Raw genomic sequence first — 22,905 nt, forward strand, 5'->3', positions numbered from 1 at the left:
TGTACTCATAATTATTTCATCCATTCCTTTGATCACATCAATTTGCCTTAATTATTAGTACACGCTTCTAGTTGTATGGACTTTCTATATCACTTCAAGAGAGCAAACGTGTCACACATTTGTTCTTCTATCCAAAATGTATTTGTGGCTTTAATTGCACTCCTCAGACGTGGCCTTTATTTTTGCTCCATCCAATTACTTGTGACTGGTAAAGCAATTGCACCACATGGCCACAAAGTGAGAGGCCTCCTGAAATTGTAAATTGAGAAAAATATGTACTATTAAACCCATTTCTGATGTCAGTGACTGTAACACTTAACTACTGTATCTACTAATCCACCACACTATGCTATACATGGAGTTATGGTTTAGTAATTGCTAAAACTTACTTTCCAAAGTCCTTTGATTTCCGTCGTGACAGGACACACTGTGGCTAGAATTATTATGAAAAATAACTTCATACAACTAATTCCACTTTGCCACCGGCAAATATGCACTTCCAATCTACGGAGGCAGGAGACTCTTTTGCCTGTCAAAACAATAGATTGTTTGTCCTCGGGTACTTATGAATTTCATTTGCGTTACCAAACCATTTTTCCCCACAAAGTTGAAGCACGCTATTACTACTTCTAAACATAGACTAATCACAATGACAAGACTAATCACAGTGACATATTTATAAATAAATGAAACATTTATACATCAGGAAGACTAACAAGCTCAGTACCTGAGAATGCAAAATTGCTCATTTTATATTTCTGACATCATAAATAACTATACTCGTTAGTCTATGTGTAAGATTCCGACTTATATTTCCATTTTTTTTTTTCAAAAAGGTCAACTGAAGTCTAACATAATCTGAAGAAATTGTGTTCCCAAACGTGAAGCGGGCCTAAAATAAAAATGTAGAGGTCGTTTCAGAGGAAGTCACAATGGCACAATCCATTCTACAAATTGACCTGAATTAAATTGACAAAATATGAAAAAAAAAATACTCCAAAATGATTATTCTAACAGAAGTTATATGAAAAAAGCTTTAATATCTTTGTGCCCATATTGTCCTGAGTAGGCAGTACATCAACATCTGTAACACTTTGGTCGCTACAATGCCTATCACTAGGCCCATGATATTGAAATGACCCCTAGAAAGGAGAGTCGCATACCACTTTACACTGCTAGTGTTGCATTTCATGGTAAATGGTTATGATCACATTTCCTTCCTCTTCATCAATGCTGGCAACCTTCTGTTGTGTGGTGTCACCGCAAGAAAAGACATAAAAAGTTGTGGTGTGAATCTGTTAGATAATTAACGCTGTTTTTTTTTTTTTTTTTTTTTAACTGTTCAAGCTTTAATGTGATCAAATAAGGTTCCTTCTGATATAACTCCATGACTTGAGGTGCAGGGAATATAGACTCAGCATACCTTGTTCCAGTTGACTCTCTTCATCACGGTCTCAGGCTTGTAAACCTTCTTGGGCTGAAGTCCGTACGGGAGTTTGAGGACAGGAAGTGAAGGAGGTGGTGGAGGTGCACCCGGGCCCCCAAAGAAAGGAGGAGGTGGTGGGGGCCCACAACCGGGTGGTGGCGGCGGAGGGGGAGGTCCACCCCCCGGCAGAGGAGGAGGCGGTGGAGCGCCAGCATGGCCAGGCAGAGGAGGCGGCGGTGGGGGAGGACAGCCGCCCGGCAGAGGTGGTGGAGGAGGGGGCGGTGGAGGAGGGGGCGCTGCAGCACCTCCCAGTTGTGGTGGCGCTCCAGGCGCAGCTGGACCAGCTGCAATCTGAAGAAGACAATGTTGTTATTGTTTCTTGTTACTTTAATCATGATTCAAAAACTGTATCTGTAACCTGTTCAGAGGCTTTATTGTGTTGCCACAAAGATTGTTCGCTTTGGAGAAAAACAAAAGAAAAACTAATTATAACAATGAAAAAAAAAATACTTTAGCTCTACTTGTGCAGCCTCAAAATATATAACAACTGAAGCTCACCAATCGCAGCTAAGACTGAGAAGAAGTAACAGTCCCAAAGCTTGTCTCCACTGTCACTTTCACCGCATAAACGCTGCTAGTCTGAATCAAAATTGAAATAAAAGGAAATAAAAATTATGCAAATATGGCAATTACCGAGACCCAAACAAGGACACGGTGTGAGCTTCTTAGCTTATTAGAGCTGTCCACTGCCCAAACCAATTTGCGCTTCTGAGCATCCTCCAAAGTCACTTGATTGCATTTGCCTTGAAAGTGATTGGCATCTTCTTTTTTTTTTAAATATGTTCTGATTCATTACATCCTGACTGAATGTTTATTAGGGCCAAAATGAGAGCTCCTATCAGTGACAATACAGATTTGATGATTTTGTGTCTGTCAATCTCAAACCCTCTGTGGCCCATTTCCTCTTTCAGCGCTAATCCTGTATCAGCAAATGGAAGGAAATTAACTCCTAATTGAAGACTGTGCTTGGTTTCCATATTGATGGTGGGCTCATATGAAAGTGTTCTGAGTCATACTGTAGACTCAATGAGGAGGTCAGTGTGGCAGGTAATTAACTCTGAATGCTATGTGATTAAGTCCTATGTCCCAATCTCATCTCTGGTAGTCAATTTAATTCTAACGTGATTACTTATGAAAATTGCACACAATAAGCAGGAAATGTGAACGGGTAAAAACATTATAGGCTGTTTGATTTATGTTTATCGACAGCAGTACGATACAGTACTCCTTTCTGCAAAAACAGGATTTTGACGGTCCCATCATAGAGTTTACCGACAGGTTGAGTCGAAGGAATACATCATTATAAGGCAAAAGATTTTGGGCTTCCATTTTGCTCTTTGTTTGTTTTATATTTGTGGCCAATAATACTTTTTGTTACACACACAACTGCAAATATGACTGAATTGCTGCAATAACTAACGTAGGACCGTGATAAAATTATGGTGCATTCGACTTAGGTACAACTTTGGCGCAGGTAAGAATGGAACTCCAAAAAAAGTCATCCTAGTTTAGACAGTTCCTGACAAACTGTCCATACTGCCTCATTCTAGAGGTTAGTTAAGAAGACAACAACCTTGTCACAACTATATGTTGCTCCCAAACAAACACGATACGTGTCGGGCAAGTAGTTAATGTATGTCACGTTTCCCAAACCATATTTTGAATACCCCTTGTCAACGTATGTATGTGATATGAGTGACTGTGTTTGACACATGCAACTCACAGACATTTCAGGATGAATCAAAATGCACTGTAACACATGAAATTAATTTTATATCATCAGTTGTTTGATTGTTTGAACGCACATTTATTTCCCCAGTACTTCCAGCACAAAGTGCTACGCTCTAAAAAGTATCTGAACCAAAACAATAACAAATAGTGTTAGATTCATGAACATTTGCCGAGGATGTCCACTTTTATGAGTTTCTGTGACTTTTAGTTTATCTGCAGCTCTGCTCAGTGGCCACTTTCCTCCAAAAACATCCTGTTTTAAGCCTTTCTACGTTGAGTCAATCAATTGTTAGGTGTTGTTTCAGTCTCATGATCTCATAAAATGATACGTCTTCGTCTAAGTTGTTTAAATTATACTTTGTTGTTTTGTATTTATTTATTTTTTATATATTTTTGCTCTTTGTATTCAAATGATTTTAATAATGTAAAGCACATTAATTTACCGTGTGTATGAAATGTGCTATGCTTTGCTTTAGCATAATGAAGCATAATTCACCATAGTATTTTTTGTCATTTTTGTTATACTTCAGTGGCTCTATTAAACTGAGACAAATTTTTTGGGTGTCTTGCGAACCTCCTGGGCCATTAAACATGATTCTGAAGAAGACTGTTTCTTCTTCTTCTTTTCCTTTTGGCTTGTCCTGTTAGGGGTCGCCACAGCGTGTCATCTTTTGGTACATTAGCCTATCTTCTGCATCTTCCTCTCCAACCCCAACTGCCCTCATGTCTTCCCTCACCACATCTATAATCCTTCTTTTTGGTCTTCCTCTCCCTCTTTTGCCTGGGAGCTCCATCCTCAGCACCCTTCCACCCATATACTCACTCTCTCGCCTCTGAACATGTCCAAACCATCGAAGTCTGCTCTCTCGAATCTTGTCTCCAAAACATCCAACTTTGGCTGTCCCTCTAATGAGATCATTTCTAATCCTATCCAACCTGCTTACTCCGAGTGAGAACAATGAACATCTTCATTTCTGCTACCTCCAATTCTGCTTCCTGTTTCTTCAGTGCCACCGTCTCTAATCCGTACATCATGGCCGGCCTCACCACTGTTTTGTAAACTTTGCCTTTCATCCTAGCAGAGACTCTTCTGTCATATAACACACCAGACACCTTCCGCCAGCTGTTCCAACCTGAGTGGACCCATTTCTTCACTTCCTTACCACATTCACCATTGCTTTGGATTTTTGATCCTAAATATTTGAAGTCCTCCACCCTCGCTATCTCTTCTCCCTGTAGCCTCACTTTTCCCTCTCCGCCCCTCTCATTCACGCACATATATTCTGTTTTACTTCGGCTAATCTTCATTCCTCTCCTTTCCAGTGCATGTCTCCATCTTTCTAATTGTTCCTCTGCATGCTCCCTGCTTTCACTGCATATCACAATATCATCTGCGAACATCATGGTCCAAGGGGATACCAGTCTAACCTCATCTGTCAGCCTATCCATTACCACTGCAAACAGGAAGGGGCTCAGATCTGATCCCTGATGCACTCCCACCTCCACCTTAAATTCTTCTGTCACACCTAAGGCACACCTCACCATTGTTCTGCTGCCATTATACATGTCCTGTACTATTTTAACATACTTCTCTGCCACACCAGACTTACGGATGCAGTACCAGAAGAAGAAGAAGACTGTTTGAAGACCAATTTTAAGTGAACAAGGAAAATTTGGGGTCAAGTCATGGATTTAACACTCGTTGTAAAGTTTGGAGTTGAGGTAATTGTTAGAGAACAACAAGTTGTGCAAAAACTACTGAAACTGACTGTTCGGTCCATCCTGAAATTTCAAGTGGGACCTGAATATGATCCTAATTGTAAATAGGAAATTAGCATTGTGTGTAGCTGACGTACACACCATCAAATTACAAAAACATGAGCTCACATGAATGGATAAAAAGCTCCCTTAAAACGATGCATTATTTTCCTTTTCCTTCATAGTTGTAATTACCTTGATCGTAGACACTATTGTTCTGTAACAGGGTTTCTACAGAGTTACAGAACTTGCTGAGACCATTTTAACCATGTTGCTAAACAAAAATAAAAATAAATAAAAAGTCTATCAAATGAATTTGAAGTGTGATTTCATGGTGTCAAAAATGTTTCTGTACAATTTTAAAGAGGATCTTGTGTTATGCAGTTTTCAACGTCAACAAGCAGCCCAGTAGATGTGATCGATCTACTTTACTGTGTGTGTCTTGTTTTATGATCTGGGAAGCTACGCCCTGTAGTTGTGTCTCACTTTTTGTCAGTTCTCTGCATTTCTACATGATAGCCCTTTTTAATTTTTTTTTTTTTTCCAAAATATCTTTCATTTGTCAGAAATTGAAACATACTTAGACAGTAGTCTTTTGTGTCAAATTAAACAACGTAATTCTGATTGATTGTTACATGACACATTTTTTTAGTCCCTTTAGTTTATTGCTAAAAGCAACTTTAGATGTATAAAGAGGGCCACAGAAAAGTGAAGATGAGTGTAATCAACAAGTGTTTCTCTGACATATGATTTAAAAAATAACTTCAAGGTCGGCTGTATTCACTGGCGTTTAACGGGCCACACATGCAGTGAGGACACCCACCTTGGCTTCAGATTCCCTGATGAGTCTCTGAGCCTCTTTGAGCTTGTCACTTTCATTAGTTAACTGCAGATGCCAAACACACACACAAACGGGCAGAGGACAGACATGAGGTAGCAAACAGAGGCACAAATGGAAAGGAGGGTCAGAGAGACAGAAAAGACTAGTATGCAACACACTGTAGGACACATACAGCACAGTACACAAAGCAGACATGCATTAAAGTTGCAAGGAGTGTCAAAGAGGACGCGGCTTAAACAAAGCCACCGCATCACACATCCCAATTTTCCCTCAGTGAGCTTGTTTGATGTGCAAGTGGTGGACTGTAGCATGTCCTTATGTCTTAAAACAAGATGTAATACATCAAGTCATCTCCAGGATCTTCAAAGGAAAATCAGCATGAAAAAGCAGAGGTAAGGTACATGCACGCATCTTCAAAACATTCCTTCCATTTGCTTTTCTTTCCACTTTTTGGTGCTGTGAAATATATTACATGTTCTTGATGTGTGGCAGCCATTGCTATGTGAATTATCTTGTTTGAAGATGTACTCCTGAGACAATATGTGGTTTACAGCAGAGCTACTCAACCACCAGTGTGTGTATGATCTGTGGAAGATTCAATACCATAAGAATGTCTTGAATTAATTATCATCATTTAGTCATTTAGGTTATGTTCACACAGCTGATTAGTTCAAATTTTTTGGCCCATTCTGACGTACATCTGATTTTTTCATGGCAATCTGAACAGTACAATATTTTTGTTGTTGTTGTTTTAAATATCCAACCATGACATCTTTTGTATGTGGATGAGAATTTGATATGTATTCGAGGTACCTCTCTTTGACATTGTCAGAATCAGAATCACCTTTATTCACCAAGTATGTCAGAAAATACAAGAGATTTGTCTTAGAAGTCAGAGCTGCTCTAGTATGATATACATGATGACAACAGACAGTAAAATGAGACATAAAGACATGGTGTTAACAGTCATGGAGCAAAAAGAGCTGCTAGTAATCTGGCAATGATGTTTTGTTTTTTTTTTCCCCCTGACAATTGTGACAAGGATGCAGAGTCCTCTAGCATTTACTGTTTTAACTGCTCTTGTGGTAGGCCGTGCTTCTTTATAAATCTCCTCTGTTGGGCTTTTTTGAGAATGCAGTTGATCTTTGTCTCCCACTTCAGGTCCTGTGAGACTATAATTCCCAGGAACCTAAAGGTCTCAACGGTTGAAACAAGACATTTGGACAGCGTGAGGGGGAGCTGTGATGAAGGATGCCTCCTGAAGTCCACAATCATCTCTACAGTCTTTAGTACATTCAGCTCCAGGTTGTGTAAGGCTGCACCAAAGCTCCGTGACTGCCGTGGAGAAAGCAAGAGACAGATGGTAAATACAACGCGCCTTATGTTCTAGCAAGCTGGAACGGCCCTTTATGTTCACATGCAGAGTGACACGTCAGAAGAGGCCAAGATTGGTCAATCTCACTCGACACGTGCAATTGACGTTTTGGCCACAGCTGAATCAAGCAACAAGATGGATGATAAGATGACGTCTTGTTTTTTGGCACGGGGTCATACGATTGACCAAAACTGCCTCGCCGATTGACTGGTAGATCCTAATCGACTGGTAGATTGCGATCAATGCACTGGGCACCTCTGCTCCAGTGAGTCTAGCAGGGGACCTGTGACCCTCTTTTTGACGTGGTCCAGAACAAGGTGTTCAAAGGACTTCATGACCACCGACGCCAGACGGGGTTGTAGTCAATCAGACCCAAGATGGCACCTTTCTTGGGGACCGGGACGATGGTGGAGTATTTGAAGCATGTTAGTACTCGGCAGAGTTCCAGAGATCTGTTGAAGATCTCCGTGAACACTGGAAAAAGTTGGTCCACACAAACTTTGAGGCAGGATGGGGACACAAGGTCCAGGCCTAGCGCTTTGTCAATCTTTGTTGTTTGTAGATAAGTCTCACATCCTGTTTGTGGATCATCCACGCAGAGGTCAGATGTGTTGAAGAGGTCGGTGGTACGGCACAGTGGGTGTGGGGTGGGAAAAATCAGCAGTAAAAGCTGTTCAGGTCATCAGCTCGCCTACTATTGTTGTCTACTTGGGGTGGGGGGCGGGGGGTTGTTGCTTGTAATTGGTTAGTAATTATGAATTAATAGTTAATGTAAGCCAGACTCATTTGGAGTCAGCACTAAACTGTTATTCCATCTTTGCTGCATAATTCCTCTCTGCAATGTTAATTTCGTTCGTCAACGGGTTTCTAGTGTGGTTATACAAGGCCCTATCCCCAACTACGATATCCGACCTCTTTAGCCTGGGGAAGTTGCTCGAGTTTGGTAGCAAACCATAGCTTGTTTTTAATGAACGTGCAAAAACTTTTTGTTGGTACACACATCTGGCAGAAACTGACATTCAATGTAATAGCATCCCTGTATTTGTCTAGGCTGGTAGCTGAATTTTCATAGACACTCCAGTCTGTGCAGTCAAAACTGCTTTTTAAAGGTCAAGTGTCATTCCTATAAACATTCTAAAATAGATATTGTAATGAAAATATATATAACATTATTCACTTTTTGTCTATACGAAAAAAGAAATATGAGCGGAGAGCGCGTCATTAATCCGCAAAGTTGCGGAAGTGTTATTTAACGACATCCAAGTGGTCGCCATATTGGCTGCGTCCCCTGTCCATGACGTCACCCAGACATTCGCCATTGAAAACACGTGGTGGACCCTACTATGAGAGACGAACACGCCCCTTCTGACATGGAAGCTCTTTTCGAACACACAACCGAGTGAAGTCACCGGGGCAATATTACCCTATTGTTTCAAGCCATATTCAGATGATATGCGATCATGGCCAAACCGCCTCCCCATCCGATCCACTTCCACGGCGGAGATGAGCCATCGCGGTCTGATCAATGCTGCCAACAATGCCACACTCAGCCGCGTGCGATGACAACGGCGTATTGCGCCCCGGCTCAGCGGTGTTGTACATTGCGGATGGCGGCGGCTATGAACAACGCTGTAAACCGGCCCGGCTCGGCGCCATGATAAACCACCTTGGCACCAACGAGCCACCACAACCGCCGCGGCTGAGTGCGGCATTGTCGGAAGGGTTGTTCAGATCCGCCGCTGTCCACTAGCCCAACGAGAAGTTTTTGCCAAAGCCGTGACTGGCAGACGCGGCGCCTCGGTTGTGGTGGCTCATTTTCGGCGCCGATACTGATACGAGCCGGGCTGCGTTACGGCTTTGTCTTTGCACGTGGCCAAGTGCACCTTTGTCGGGAGCGTTATTCATAGCTGCTGCAGTCTGCGACCTGACGCGGCAGCCTTCGCTGCGTCGCCTCGCCAGCGAGCCCGACGCCATCCGACGCACACATCGACACATTTATCACGCCTGTTATACGTACATTACGTTATGAGAGACCGATTACGTGGTCCACCCCAAACTATTATTTTTTTTAGTAACTGTATACACACCTACCTGTCATTTGGAACCCACGAAGCTCTCGTCCTGTGCACCCGTGCAATCAATTTTTCACGACGTACCGGGTGTCTTGCAAACTTATGAAAGGTAAATCCTTCCTTCCGAGTGTTCAAGCAATGTGCAGCAATGCCACAAGCCGGCATTTTGGCTAACACGAAGGAACAACAAGCTACCTTCCCGGAGGTAAAACTAATAGAAACAAATGAGTCCACTAGAGGGCGGTCCTGCCATGTACGTCACTTCCTGCTTCTTCTCGAAAACAAGTCCCTCGAGAGGATTTTCATGGTGGGAGTTACAAAAAGCTGTATACATCAAAATAATTTTTGTAGTGAAAGAAAACGCACGGGTCCATGTCGGCTGCCGTTTTTTTGATTAATAACATACTAAAAATGCATTTCATGACAGTGGTCCTTTAAGTTCTATTTTTGCCCACTTTTTCACTGATTTTACCGAAGGCTTTGCATATTTAAATACTTCCCTGTATGTAGGTATTAAATAGATTAAGCACTGATTAGAGGAGCCTTGAGAAGTGTGAGGAATGACACAGTGTGCGTTATTCACTGTGGTACAGCAGTGACTATACTAGTGAGTGACTTCTCAAAATAACCAGATCAGAGCTGTAACAAAAGAGAGAGCAATGAGAAGTCTTGGGTTTTCATTCAGAACCTAGCGAAAGTGTGATATTACTGCAAAGGCTTTCACACGGCTGATTCAATTTCAAATTTGGTGTCTAATGTGACGTATAAAGCAATTGTCGGACATTTACAAGTGCTTTCAACACAATACCAGGAGGGGAGAAATGAGAGTGGAATTTCAAATCACATATTGGCATTCTCTTCAACACAGTCACCATCCTACTTTTGCCATGACTCTGTAGTACCTCTAAAGTCAGTACATTTGCAAGTCCAGTTCATTCTTCAATACTGTTAGCATTAGTGTGTGGCGTAATTGAAAAAAACAGCTCTTAGACAACAACAGTTGTTTTCAGCACAGCAGTATGGGAGATGTGAGTGTGAAATTCAACACCCATGGCTCAGTACTACGCCAGTTCCTTTTAAACTAGTGCTGTCCAGCCTCTGCGAAGGTTCTGGTATTAATAAGACTACCCAATTCCCAATGGTGGACTATTATTACCAGGTTGTCTTGCTACACCTGGTCATTGGTGCTTGTATAAACTGTTGAATAAAAACACGGCATTACAAGGCGATGGGGGTGGGGGGTGGCACGGGGGCACAGAGAATGTAATTTACAGTAACACAAATATAGGTCGTTTATGCAAAGGAATTAATAAATATTTCATTTGCTTTAAATCTTTGTTGGACAACGTAAAACTAAAAAAAAAAAAACTTTTATTTTGACAAAACAACTTTTATTTTAACAAGATTACATTATGTTTGGTAAAGGCTAACACTGCAAGGCAACCAATTGATTTAAGGGGAAAATAATTGGGCTATTGCACCATACATATTTTATTCTGGTGTGGTTTTACCTGATGCCTCTGTTAAGTGTGATGGCATCATGATTGTGTCAAAAAATAAATACATCAAAATATACCTTCACAGGGCGAGAATAGTGGGGGAAGTGGTACATCAAAGTAAACCGCCAACTCCTCCCGGGGGCCGATTGAGGTCAGCTACAATTATGTCAGCTTGTTAAATGCTATTAATGGGATGGGACAGAGTACTGCTGCGTACCACTGCACTGTTACATTATTCATTACATCTCCAGCCCAGTGAATAGTTTCCTTCTCCTAAGCTACGAGAAAAAGACTTGGGGGAGAGCGGATGATTCCCCACTTGTTGTGATTCCCAAGTCCGTTTGTTGATGTTTGCAGGCAGAGGCACTAACTTCACTCAATTGGGGGATGATCTAAAAGGCACATAAAAGCTGCTTGTTACAATGCCAAAGTTCCTGGTAGACCGGCGCTCATTAAATGTGCCTGTTTGTGACAAGAATGGTTGGTAGAAGTGACTGGAGCATGCATAAGCTTTAATATCTGAAAAGGATCTGTCTGTGGATGAAAAGTAAGGGTTACTTTCTAGTTCACTCTTAGAAAACAATGGCAAAACACCCTGCTTGTGATGGCCTAAGTTTTTCATGGAAATAGCTGAACACACAATTTAAATGGCCTATATTTTTTATTTACTGAGTGTGGCCATAGTGTACAGTATGTTTGAATCCAAAGGCTAGTTTAATTTTAGCAATGTCACATGTCTTTTGGTCTAGTACTCAAAATATTGGACCCCCAATGAAGTTATTAAAAAAAATGTCAGCGTTGTGGGACAGACAACACATCTGAGGGAGAAAACGCAGAATGCCAGGATAAGACTACAAGACAAATTAGTTTTTTCCTTATTGCACAATGTCAAACTACTGCAATAAAATATTGTATTCCAATGCCACCAAATCACATCTTTGAGTGGGCTTTATTTTGTCAACTTAAATGCGACCGGATCCACTCACACGCAAAGATGTCAACTATCGAACATGTGTGTATTGTATTGGTCAAAGAAGAAGAAAATTGGAAAAACTTTGCTGTGGTGCTGGTCACTGGTGCTTGGGAGAGGATAAACTTTTACAGATTGCTTGAGGTATGTTCACGTATTTTTAAAAAGCTACGGCTCGGAAGCAGGAAATAATTATGTAGCACAGCAAGCTAGTATTAGCACTAACGGTTATTCATAAAAGGAGTGTTCTGTCAAATGCTTGCATGTTTCGGTGTGCGTGAAGTAATTGAATGCCAATAAAGTGTGGTGGCCTGGAAGTGCAAAACAATGTAACAAATTGTTACAAATTGTAACAAAATAGATGGAACGGTGATGTGACTCGTTAGGGCGTTGGCCTCACATTTCTGAGGACCTGGGTTCAATCCCGGCCCTCTCTGTGTAGAGTTTGCATGTTTTCTCCGTGCCTGCATGGTACTCCGGTTTCCTCCCAAATCCGTTAAACATGCATCAATTGGAGCCTCTAAACTGCCCCTAGATGTGATTACAAGTGTTATTGTTCAATCTCTATGTGCCCTGCAGTTACCTGACAACCAATTCAGGGTGTACCCTGCCTCCTGCCCGTTGATAGCTGGTTAGGCTCCTGTTCATTAATGACTTTCAGCAGGTGAAAGAGCGCAGCATTAGTATTCGGTGGTATGTAAACAGCCGTGATGATGATTACCGTTAGCTCCCTCGTGATGTAAAAGGGATGGCATTTAATGGACATGTACACAATGTCAGGTGAACATTGTCTCTCGACAACCACATTGTTGTCACACCAGTCATAATGGACAAACACACAGAGCCCCCTAGCTCTTCTTTTACCAGAGTCCTCAATCCAATCCCAGCTGTGCAGAGTGTGCCGTGCTAGCTCCATACTAGCATCGGTAATGTTCGGGTGCAGCCAGGTCTCTGTTATGATGAGGACACAGCAGTCACGAACACAGCGATTATCCACAAGTTGTAATTCCAGCTCATCCATTTTGTTGGCCCTGGCGTTGGTGAGGTACAGGATTGGAAGCGCTGATCTGTGTGGACTGTCCTTTAGCCTTAGCAGGCGGCCGGACCAATGTTCCTGCTTCTGTTTCCTCTCCATCCTCCACCTGTGCCACTTTGGCATCCTGACAACAATGCATGGCAAGCCGGGTGGTCTAGCTAGGTCATCTTTGATGTAATGTTTGTAGTGAAAGTGACTTGGAACTGTTATTTTGTGTCGGTATCTGAGGTCCAAAAGTTCCTGACAGGTGTCAGCATAGTGCCAAGGTGTACATGAGCCAAATGCTCAAAATACAAACACAAAATACAAACAAAAGCACTGATAGAAAGAACCATAACCTGCTGCGTCTGTGTGTACCGCCATCCAAAAGTGTCTACATTGAAGAATGCAAAATACAAAAATGAAAGTTGCCTCACACTGCTCCAAAGTTCAGTCCAGTGGTTTCTGTGAGCAGGTGATCGGTCAGCCTCTGGTTTTGACACAACGGAAAATTATTCACGGAGTCTTCATATACCAAGTTAGGTTTTATCAAAACTCACAGAAGCTTTCCCCTATGGTCAAAATACATTTACGGGTTGCCATTTTTTAAGATGACTGAAATTATATTAAACCTTTTTGTCATTGCACTGGTATACACATGAAATCATGGAGGGGTCTGAAACTTGCATCAAAGATGCATGTCCATTCTGACAGACAAAATACTCATTTGCAACAGTAACATACAAATCTTCATTTTCTTTCGGCTTGTCCCGTTAGGGGTCGCCACAGCGTGTCAACTTTTTCCATCTAAACCTATCTTGTGCATCCTTTTCTCTAACACCCATTGTCCCCATCTCCTCCCTCACAACATCCATCAACCTTTAATTTGGTCTTCCTCTCGCTCACTCTCTCCCCTATGAACATGTCCAAACCATCGACGTCTGCTCTTTCTAACCTTGTCTCCTAAACATCCAACTTTGGCTGTCCCTCTAATGTGCTCATTTCTAATCCTATCCAACCTGTTCACATCAAGCTAGAACCTCAGCATCTTCATTTCTACTACCAAAAGTTCTGCTTCCTGTTATTTCTTCAGACCCACCGTCTCTAATCCGAAAATCATGGCCGGCCTCACCACTGTTTTACAAACTTTGCCCTTCAGCCTGACGGATACTCTTCTGTCACATAGAACACCAGAAACCTTCCGCCAACTGTTCCATCCCGCTTGGACATGTTTCTTCACTTCCTTACCACACTCACCATTGCTCTGTACTATTGCCCCCAACTATTTGAAGTTATTCACCCTCACTATTTCTTCTCACTGGAGCTTCACTCTTCCTCCTCCGTCCCTCTCATTCACACACATATATTCTGTTTTACTTCGGCTAATCTTCATTCCTCTCCTTTCCAGTGCATGTCTCCATCTTTCTAATTGTTCCTCTGCATGCTCCCTGCTTTCAATGCATATCACAATATCATCTGCGAACATAATGGTCCACGGGGAACCCAGTCTAACTTTGTTTGTCAGCCTATCCACTACTACCGCAAACAGAAAGGGGCTCAGCGTGGAACCCTGATGCAGTCCCACCTGCACCTTAAATTCTTCTGACACACCAACGGCACATCTCACTGCTGTTCTGCTGCCCTCATACATGTCCTGTACTATTCTAAGATATTTCTCCGCCACACCAGACTTGTGCATGCAGTACCACAGTTCCTCTCTTGCTACTCTGACATAGGCTTTCTCTAGGTCTACAAAGATACACTGGACAGCAGTAACATACAAATAAATTATTAAAAAAAAAAAAAAAATCACACTTTGTGACTTCCACATTTTTTTTAATTATGTCTCGCACAGTGGACATGCAGCAAAGATGAAAATTTAAGACCCCTACATGACTTCAAAGTGGGAGAACTTGCAAAATGGCAGGGTGTTCAAATACTTATTTTCCTCAATGTGTAAGGTTTGACTATTAAAATGAACACATCTTTAGGTGAAATTTACTGGCCTTTTCAGTTTTTTAAACCATGGCCCAATCTCTATTCCCCGCAAGGTACCACACTTAGAAAACAAAACTCAAGATTAAGTAAGTAGTTAAAGATACATTCACCGTGCTCTGTAACAAGGGTTGTAACTTCACTGGTTGCAAATGTGGAGCTCTCCAGACGGAGATGTAACATATTTCCAAGGGAGCAGTCATACCAATAAGAGGAAGAAACGCTTTGACTCCTGCGGCTTACATGTTCCACAATTCTTGTTAATGCACCAGAGTCTTTGTGCCTTAAAAAGACAGACCTACCTTTGTCATGGAATATACCATTTAAAAAAAAGAAAAAAAAAGGAAAAGAGTTGAGGGTTTAGATTGTGATGATGTCATTAAAAGAGGTGAGCAATAATAAGGAAGTGAGAGAGTGGTCAACCAGTTATGGTGAAAAGGTGCCGTGAGTGTGCAGCCATGCTTTAATCTTTCAATATTGGCTTACGCTAAATTCCATTACTGCTCTTTCCTCTCAAGACAACTGCTAAAATGTTTGCAATTGGGTTATGGGAAAGTACTTTTCTATGCCCAGAATTGAAGGTTTTGGCGCGGAAGATATGTTTTCAAAGGCTGTGAAAAAGAAATGCAATCCACCTTTAAGATAATAAAATTACATATGAAAAGCTTCAATGCGTATATTCAGCCGCATTAGGAGCCCCAAGTTAAGGAGATTGACCCATTATTTAATCAAATGTTTCAGCATCCAAGAGAACATCTCTGACAGGTGCAGACAGCTCTACATCTGGGCGAAAAATTGAGTACAAACAATAACTGGAGGTTTTTTTTTTTTTTTTTTTTTTTTGGGGGGGGGATTTACCTGAGACTCCAGTGCCTGGATCTTGCCCTCCAACTCTTTGATTCTCTCCTCTTTCTTTTGAGATTCAGCCTGAGCCTCCTGCCGTGCGCTGAACTCCTCGTCAAACTGCAAGAAAGAGGACACAAATATGTCAATGTGTGCACAAAGATGAAAACAAGGCAGCAGAGGCTGGTGAGCGGCGGGGCGTCTCCGGAGAGCAGCCTCTGGGCACATCAACAGACGCCAAAAACGAAGGTGTTTTATTTGCGGTTTTCATCACCCGGGAGTCCTGTTGTGCTTTATCTTTGTTTCAAGCCTGGCTTTCATACATGTTGATTGAGTTAACCTTTGCACAAAACTAAGACATGTCAGCACAATGACTTCACAAGCCCAATAGGGTGCACGCACTGGGGTGATAGGACACTACGCCTGAGAAAAGAAAAAGAAACGAACCCAGAATCTCCACCACATCACTTGTTACATGCTTTAAAAATACATTGTAATCCCTTTTGGCCTTACTTAGTATCAATTCATTCTATAGTGGAAGAGCCAAAGAAGAATGCCTTACAACTGTAAAATCTGGGGCAAATCCTGTAATTTTTTGTGTATATGTCTTGAAGTATCATGTGAACCCTCGAATTTGGCCTAAAAAAATTAAGAAAACCCTTCTACCAATGTAGAATGGCCGCCAACAATTTGCTGCTATCCATATGCTCAAAATATTGGGAATTATCTGGATTACCATTTGCTTTGTTTTAACTTTTATTGTTTGTACTTGGATTGTTTTTTCCCAAAATTGTCTGTACAACAATCATGAATTATGATCTTTGTGATGTGCTGATGTTGTCGTAATATATATCTGACGACAGGTCACAGGACACGCCAGTCCTGTTCCCTGTAATTGTCAGAAAAGAATCCCTCAACCAACTAAAATAAATGCTCAGTGATGGTATGACATTTTATTAATACTGTTGATAACACGTATTAGTCTTTTTAACACTGTTTAACTTTGTGCATTAAATATTTGTGCATAAAATGTTTGTCCACATCCTTGGCCAACCCTTCAAAACCCATCTGACTCATCTCCTATCAGAATAAGATCCATAGTTGCTACCTTTGGTGTATCGTTGTGCAACTCATCATTGATGATTTGGTCCAGTTCCGGTGCCTCTTGCAATTGCATCATGAACACTGATCCCATCTTCCACCCACAACATGCCATGTGGCATCTATGACATTTGTGGGGAAACGTTTTTCGAATCCTATGATTCTTGGTTCCCTTTATTCCTCATTATTTTATTTTTTGCAGGTAAAAGAAATTATTATCCAGCTGAAGTAATTGGACTCAAAGCAGAAAACATGGGTGATGATGATTCAGTCCTGCCTACTCTTGTTCACATGAGTGTCATGACAGTAAAACATACAATACAGGGAGTCCTCGGTCTACGACTGACAATCATTCCCACAGTAGCGACTTTACTCGAATTTCCACTTAGGTCGGGTTTCACCCTTTAAGTCAAAATTTACGATGACAGCTGTGATTGGCTTCAGCATTCCCGTGACCCTCATAAGGATAAGTGGCTCAACAATTGAAGGGTGTTGGTACTTCAAAATATATAAAATACATTCAAGTAAAAGATATATGATGCTTCAGTTACTATTAAGGAAGGGAGGTTGGGATGGTGAAGAATGAAGGGAGGCTGTGCTCAGCTATTGCTAAGGCAGCAAGTGCAGGTAGCTGTTGCTAGCGGTAAATTCCTCTTCAGCGTCCTCTCCTTTCTGCTCTTTCAAAGTTAGGAAAATATGCCAAGCCTTTTCACTTAATGAACATTAGGCTAATATTAAGCCTACGTTAATTTGGATCCTCGATCCATAACGTAAATAATCTTTCCATCTCGCCAAAGATGAAAAAAAATCTCTTTTTTTTTTCTTTACAAAAAAAGTTGCTCCGTGATTACTGTACAGTATCCCTTATAAGGACGAAACCCTTCACGTGCTCTAAAATATGGGCTTTGTCCTTAATAATAATCATAACGGTCATCTGACTGAAGCCCAAATCTTTATGTCCGTCATGTCCGTCGGTGTTAATCCTTTCTCCGTGTTTTTTTTTTTTTTTTTAAATGATGTTAATCTTCGGCTCCACGGTCAAACCCCAGCTTTCTTCTTTTGGGCCATAATGTTTAAAAATGTGGGCGAAAAGGGCAAATAAACTCCCAGCACACAAACACAGATCAGCAATATGCATGAGCAAAGCAGAAACACGATGGATCTGGGGTCATAATGGCGGACAAGACTCGGGTGTCGTAAAGTAAAAACGTTTTAGGTCAAGACCGTTTTAAATCGAGAACTCCCTGAAAACATTTGGGATGCTAGCACCTTATTTTTTTCACTGTATGTGTCGTGAATGTTATGTAGACCATTTTTATCCATTTCTTGTTTTTTCTCTCTTGCTCTCAAATCTATGTGTAAATCTGGGTGTATTATTTTAAAAGTGTTTCTGAAAAGCCTAAAACATTTTAAAGTAAATAAAAAAATAATATTTGTCTTTTTTTTCATTTTCTATTGGTACTGTGGTTCTATATCGCAGATTCTCATTTATCACGCGTTGTCTGGGACGTAAGCCCCACAATGGAGGGTTTTTTACTGTAATCACCAGTATTCATGTAAAAAGGTTAAAAGCTTTTACTGGATTTATATTTTGGTAAGTGTATACTTGTTTTGACGGATGACTGGTTAGTGTGTCTGCTCACAGTTCTAAGGACCCGGTTCAAATCGGCTCTCGCCAGTGTGTAGTCTGTGTGCATGTTCACCCAGTGTGTTTGCTTTCCACGGTTACTCCACGTTCCTCCCACATCCCCAAAACATGGATGGTAGGTTAACTGAAGACTATATAGCCTGTAGGTGTGAATGGTTGTTTGTTTCTATCTGCCCTGTGATTGGCTGGTGACCAATTCAGAGTGTACCTCGCCTATCGCCCAAAGATAGTTGGGAAACGTCTCACCTTGCCTGCAACCCTAGTGGGGATAACCTGTCTGGAAAATGAATGAATAAACGAATGAATGTTCTAACCCCCCCTTGTCGCTGTTATAGATAGTACTTTGATTTTGGAGAAAAGAGATAATATGGTTACCACATTGATCTCACAGTCGAAAGACTTCAACCCCAACTCCGGCCGATGTGCTTGTTTGAAACTTAAAAAAAAACGTCAGTGTGAATGTGAGTGTAAATGTTATTTATGTATGCATGCATGTATATATGTTTGTATGTATATACTGTATGTAAATGGGTCAATTCACATTCATGAGCACCAGTAAAACGCTCGTGAAAAAGCATCAAAATTAGCATGCAGCGGATTTACATTTTTAGTCTCTTGGCAGGTTGCTGTGGGAGGGGTTATGTACTTTCAGTCTTTTGAAAGTTGTCTGTGTGTGCCCTTTAACTGGGTAGTGACCAGTGTAGTCCCATTTACTATTTCAAATTATCAGTGCAGAAAATGCATAGACACACTATTATTCAGTTACTGTAATCCTTGTGGACCAACTCGCTGCCTTTTCAGCTATTCTGCTGGCTACCTTGAAGGTGTCAGTTTCACGCTGTGGTGGATAAACTTTCTGCCGCCGTTGCTCCCTCTAGCAACGGCTCCTTTTCGGCTTCTGTTGTGGTGCTTCCGTGTTATCTGTGCACCTCAATGGAGCCAAGCTAATGGAAGCTTCCTTCAGTGGAGAGGTTTTTTTTTTTTTTTTTTTTTTTTCAAACAAACCTAATCCTGAGATCCCGGGGATCTCAGTTAAGCTACAATATGGCGTCGGCCTGATACAAAAGTTAAACACTAAAATATTTGGATATTTTTTTCAAAGTGAATGTGGAGTGGCAGCATTGCAGCACTTGTAGGAATAAAGGAGTATGTTATTCTTTGCTTAGTTGTAATTCAAATCTTAAAATTCTGACTATGCGTTTGCTTACTCAGCACACTAGAAAGCCCCACCACACCACTGCCCAAAACCCTTATGAGGATAGGCTGTATCGAGGAGGGATGGGTGGTCTTGTATGATGCTGAATTAATGTGACGCTTTAGGACAGTGGTCCCCAACCACCAGTCTCCAGACCAGTAGTAGTACTGTTGGGCAATTGTTACCAAGCTGCAGAGAAAGAATGACCAATTTATATAATTTCTACTGGGTTGCAATTAGTGTATCAGTGCGTTTTATTTTGAAAATTGACCGGATCTTTGCCGCCGCAACAGCTATGTGTCTCGAGTGACACGTCAAGACTGAATAGAACACTTTCGTTCCCAGCAGGCTAGCTAATGGCGGCAGAGCTCAAAGAGCAAAATGATTTCACAAACTAATTCAGTTCATTAAGTTTACTGAAAAGATTTCTTTTGAACAAAACGTTCGCCAAGGAAACAACACTATATCAGGAGTCCAAATTAAGGTTTGGGTTTATTGCAATAGTTAACTCTCACACACAAAATCTGAACTTATACAGATAATCGTTGTATTCTACTCAACACAGGCAGAACGACTTTTACAGAGAAAACAAACACAGCCAGTATGTAAGAAACATGCCTACTCTAAACCGGTCCAAACTTCAAAAAAGGTTGGGGAACACTATTTTAGGTGACATTTTTACCCAATTTCATTCATCATTAAAATTAAGAGTCTATGATAATATTTCTGTTTGTATTTGTAGAACAATCAATAGTGTTGAAATATGACTTTTAAATTATCACCTGAACTGTTAGAAAAGTTTTGAAAAGACTCAAACTAACTAATAAATATAATTCATCTCAGTGGAAATTATTTTTTCTTGAAATTATCGTAATTTCTTGAGTATAATGTGCACCCACAAAGTTCACCTAAAAAAAAAAAAAAAACGTCTACCAATGTATAATGTGCACCACCAATTTGCTGCTACCTATATACTCAGAATATTAGGAATGATCGGTATTTATATTTTGTTATATTTTGTTGGGTTTGTTCTTGTATTGTTTTTCAAAAAACTCTTCGTACAACAATCATTAATAATAATCATTGTGCATGTGCTGATGTAGCGGTAATATAATCTTGGGACACGCCACAGGACACAGTTGTCCTGGTCCCTGTAATTGAACAGAATCCCTCAACCAGCTAAAATAAATGCTCAATGATGGCACAACATTTGAATACTGTTGATAGCATATATTACAGTCTTAAAAATATTAAATATTTAAGACTGTTTATTATACACTGCATTACATATTTGTGCATAAAACGTTTGTGCATAGTGCAGTTTATCCACTACATTACACGCCCTTGGCCAAGCCTTGAAAAGAAGCATCTGACTCATCTCCAATGCGAAAAAGATCCAAAGTAGCTACCTTTGGTGCATAGCCGTGGAACTCATCAATGGATCATTAACATCCCATCTATCTCCCACCGCATGTCATCCTCTGTGCCATCTGTGGCGTTTGTGAGGAAATATTTTTTTTTACTGCCAAGAGTTTGGGTTGGTCAGTGCAGCTTCTCCCCCCGAAATTCGGCTCCAATCTGTAGCAGCTTTTGCAATGGTGTCAGGTGACTATCAAAAACAACGTGAGCTCACACTATGTAGAAGCAGCGTAATTGGCACGTTTAAAAAAAGCAAGCAATTCAATTGTGTGTGCACTCCTGTTTTTTTTTTTTTTTTTTTTTTTAATGTGTCCATGACGCTCGTACTATGTAGTTTGAGCTCACGTTGTTTTGATACCCACCTGAAGGCACTGACCTATCGTTGTTTCGGACTATCTCACTACTTCCGGGTTGGCGGTGTCATCAGCACAAGTGATGACATTTCTTTTAAAAGCAGCTGCACAACTAGCCATTGTAGTCGACATTTTTTGTCTTAGTTTAAGTTAAAAAAAAAAATTTACGGGTAGTCGTTTCTGATCTTTGGTGCAGTAGCAACAAACACGCTATGCTAACAATCGTAAAATGCAAGCTCCCCGAGGAGGTCATAGAGTTCAGGTGGGGGGCGCACATTAACGTAATAAATATGTGTAACATAAGATATTGAATATCATATTGAAATGTGTATGTATACCTTCGTTTAACCACTCTATTTACCTTCATACAACTATACAATTTGATTGTATTTTTTTTATTTTCCATCCATACCTAAATAACATGCGCTCTATTAACTTTTTGAAAATAGTTTTTGAAAAATGTGCAGATTATTTGAGAAATTACAGTACAACTTGGAAGCACATCAGCATTCTGAAACATACTGTATTTGATGCCCACTGTAGTAGCAATGAAATGCGCATTAACAAGCCCTCTCCTAGCGAAGACGAATACAACACCTGCGCAAAACTTAAGTGTGGCCCGGTAGTGTTCACAAATCAGAACCTCGCCATTGATTCTTGTAATGCTGATACGGATCATGTAGCGTCGCAGCCAAGTATTGATTACAGCATGAAAAATCGATAGCTTGTCTGGGAGCAGTGTGGAAGAAAAGACTTTCCTGATAGGACTCGGCCAAGCAAGGGGGCCTGTTGAAGTGATTAATGCCTCACCTTTTTGGAGTACTCGGCAGCTTTCTGCTCACTCTCTTCAACTTTGGATTTGTCCACACACTGATCTGCAAGACAGCACACACACACACACACACACACACACACACACACATTAATAATACATTACACCCTTCTTTAGGTTCAATATTACCTTTTTTTTGCCATGGAAGTTATTTTTTATTGTCTGTTTGCTTCTATAATAAATATTAAAGCAAATCAAAATTCAAACTTGGTTTAAGTAGTTTGTGGGATTAAAATGATGGTATGACAGATAAATAGAGAAATAGATACTCTCCTGCATTTGTGACTACCACTGTGAATGTCCTCATGTAAATAATATTAACTAGCACCCGATCGCGTATGATGACGTGCTTCATCAAGCCGAGATATTCAACCGAGTGTAACGCGGCTGAGATGAAAATCAGCACATCCAAATCTAAACCGTGGTCCTCAGTCAGAAAAGGATGGAGTCCCCTCTCAGAGTCTTGTTCACAAGAGAGGGAATTGAGCAAGAGATCAAAAGGCAGATTAGTGCAGCGCCTTCAGCGATACCGACTATCGGTTTGTCGTGGTGAAGAAGGAGCTGAGACAAAAGGTGAAGCTCTTACTTTACTGGTTGATCAACATTGCTACCCTCACCTATGGGCACGAGCTGTGGGTCGTGACCGAAAGAACAAGATCGTGGATAAAAGCAGCCAAAATCAGTTTACACTGCAGGGTGTCCCTGCCTTAGAGAATGGATGAGAAGCTCGGTCATCCAGGAGCAGCTCAAACTAGAGCCACTGATCCTCCAA

General features: G+C 41.0%; 1 protein-coding gene across 9 annotated transcripts in view; it reads right to left on the minus strand.

The window, feature by feature from the left end:
- Positions 1 to 22,905, minus strand: part of diaph2 (diaphanous-related formin 2) — a 468,029-nt gene that overhangs the window by 264,314 nt on the left and 180,810 nt on the right. For all 9 annotated transcript variants that reach the window (XM_061834220.1, XM_061834223.1, XM_061834222.1 and 6 more), the window contains 3 exons: positions 22,112 to 22,176; positions 15,601 to 15,705; positions 1,424 to 1,777 (listed from right to left, as the gene is read on the minus strand). In XM_061834220.1, the coding sequence (XP_061690204.1) occupies positions 1,424 to 1,777; positions 15,601 to 15,705; positions 22,112 to 22,176 (524 nt within the window). The remainder of the gene's footprint in view (positions 1 to 1,423; positions 1,778 to 15,600; positions 15,706 to 22,111; positions 22,177 to 22,905) is intronic.

This window comes from Syngnathoides biaculeatus, chromosome 11 (genome assembly GCF_019802595.1).
Source record: "Syngnathoides biaculeatus isolate LvHL_M chromosome 11, ASM1980259v1, whole genome shotgun sequence".
Classification (NCBI taxonomy): Eukaryota; Metazoa; Chordata; class Actinopteri; order Syngnathiformes; family Syngnathidae; genus Syngnathoides; species Syngnathoides biaculeatus.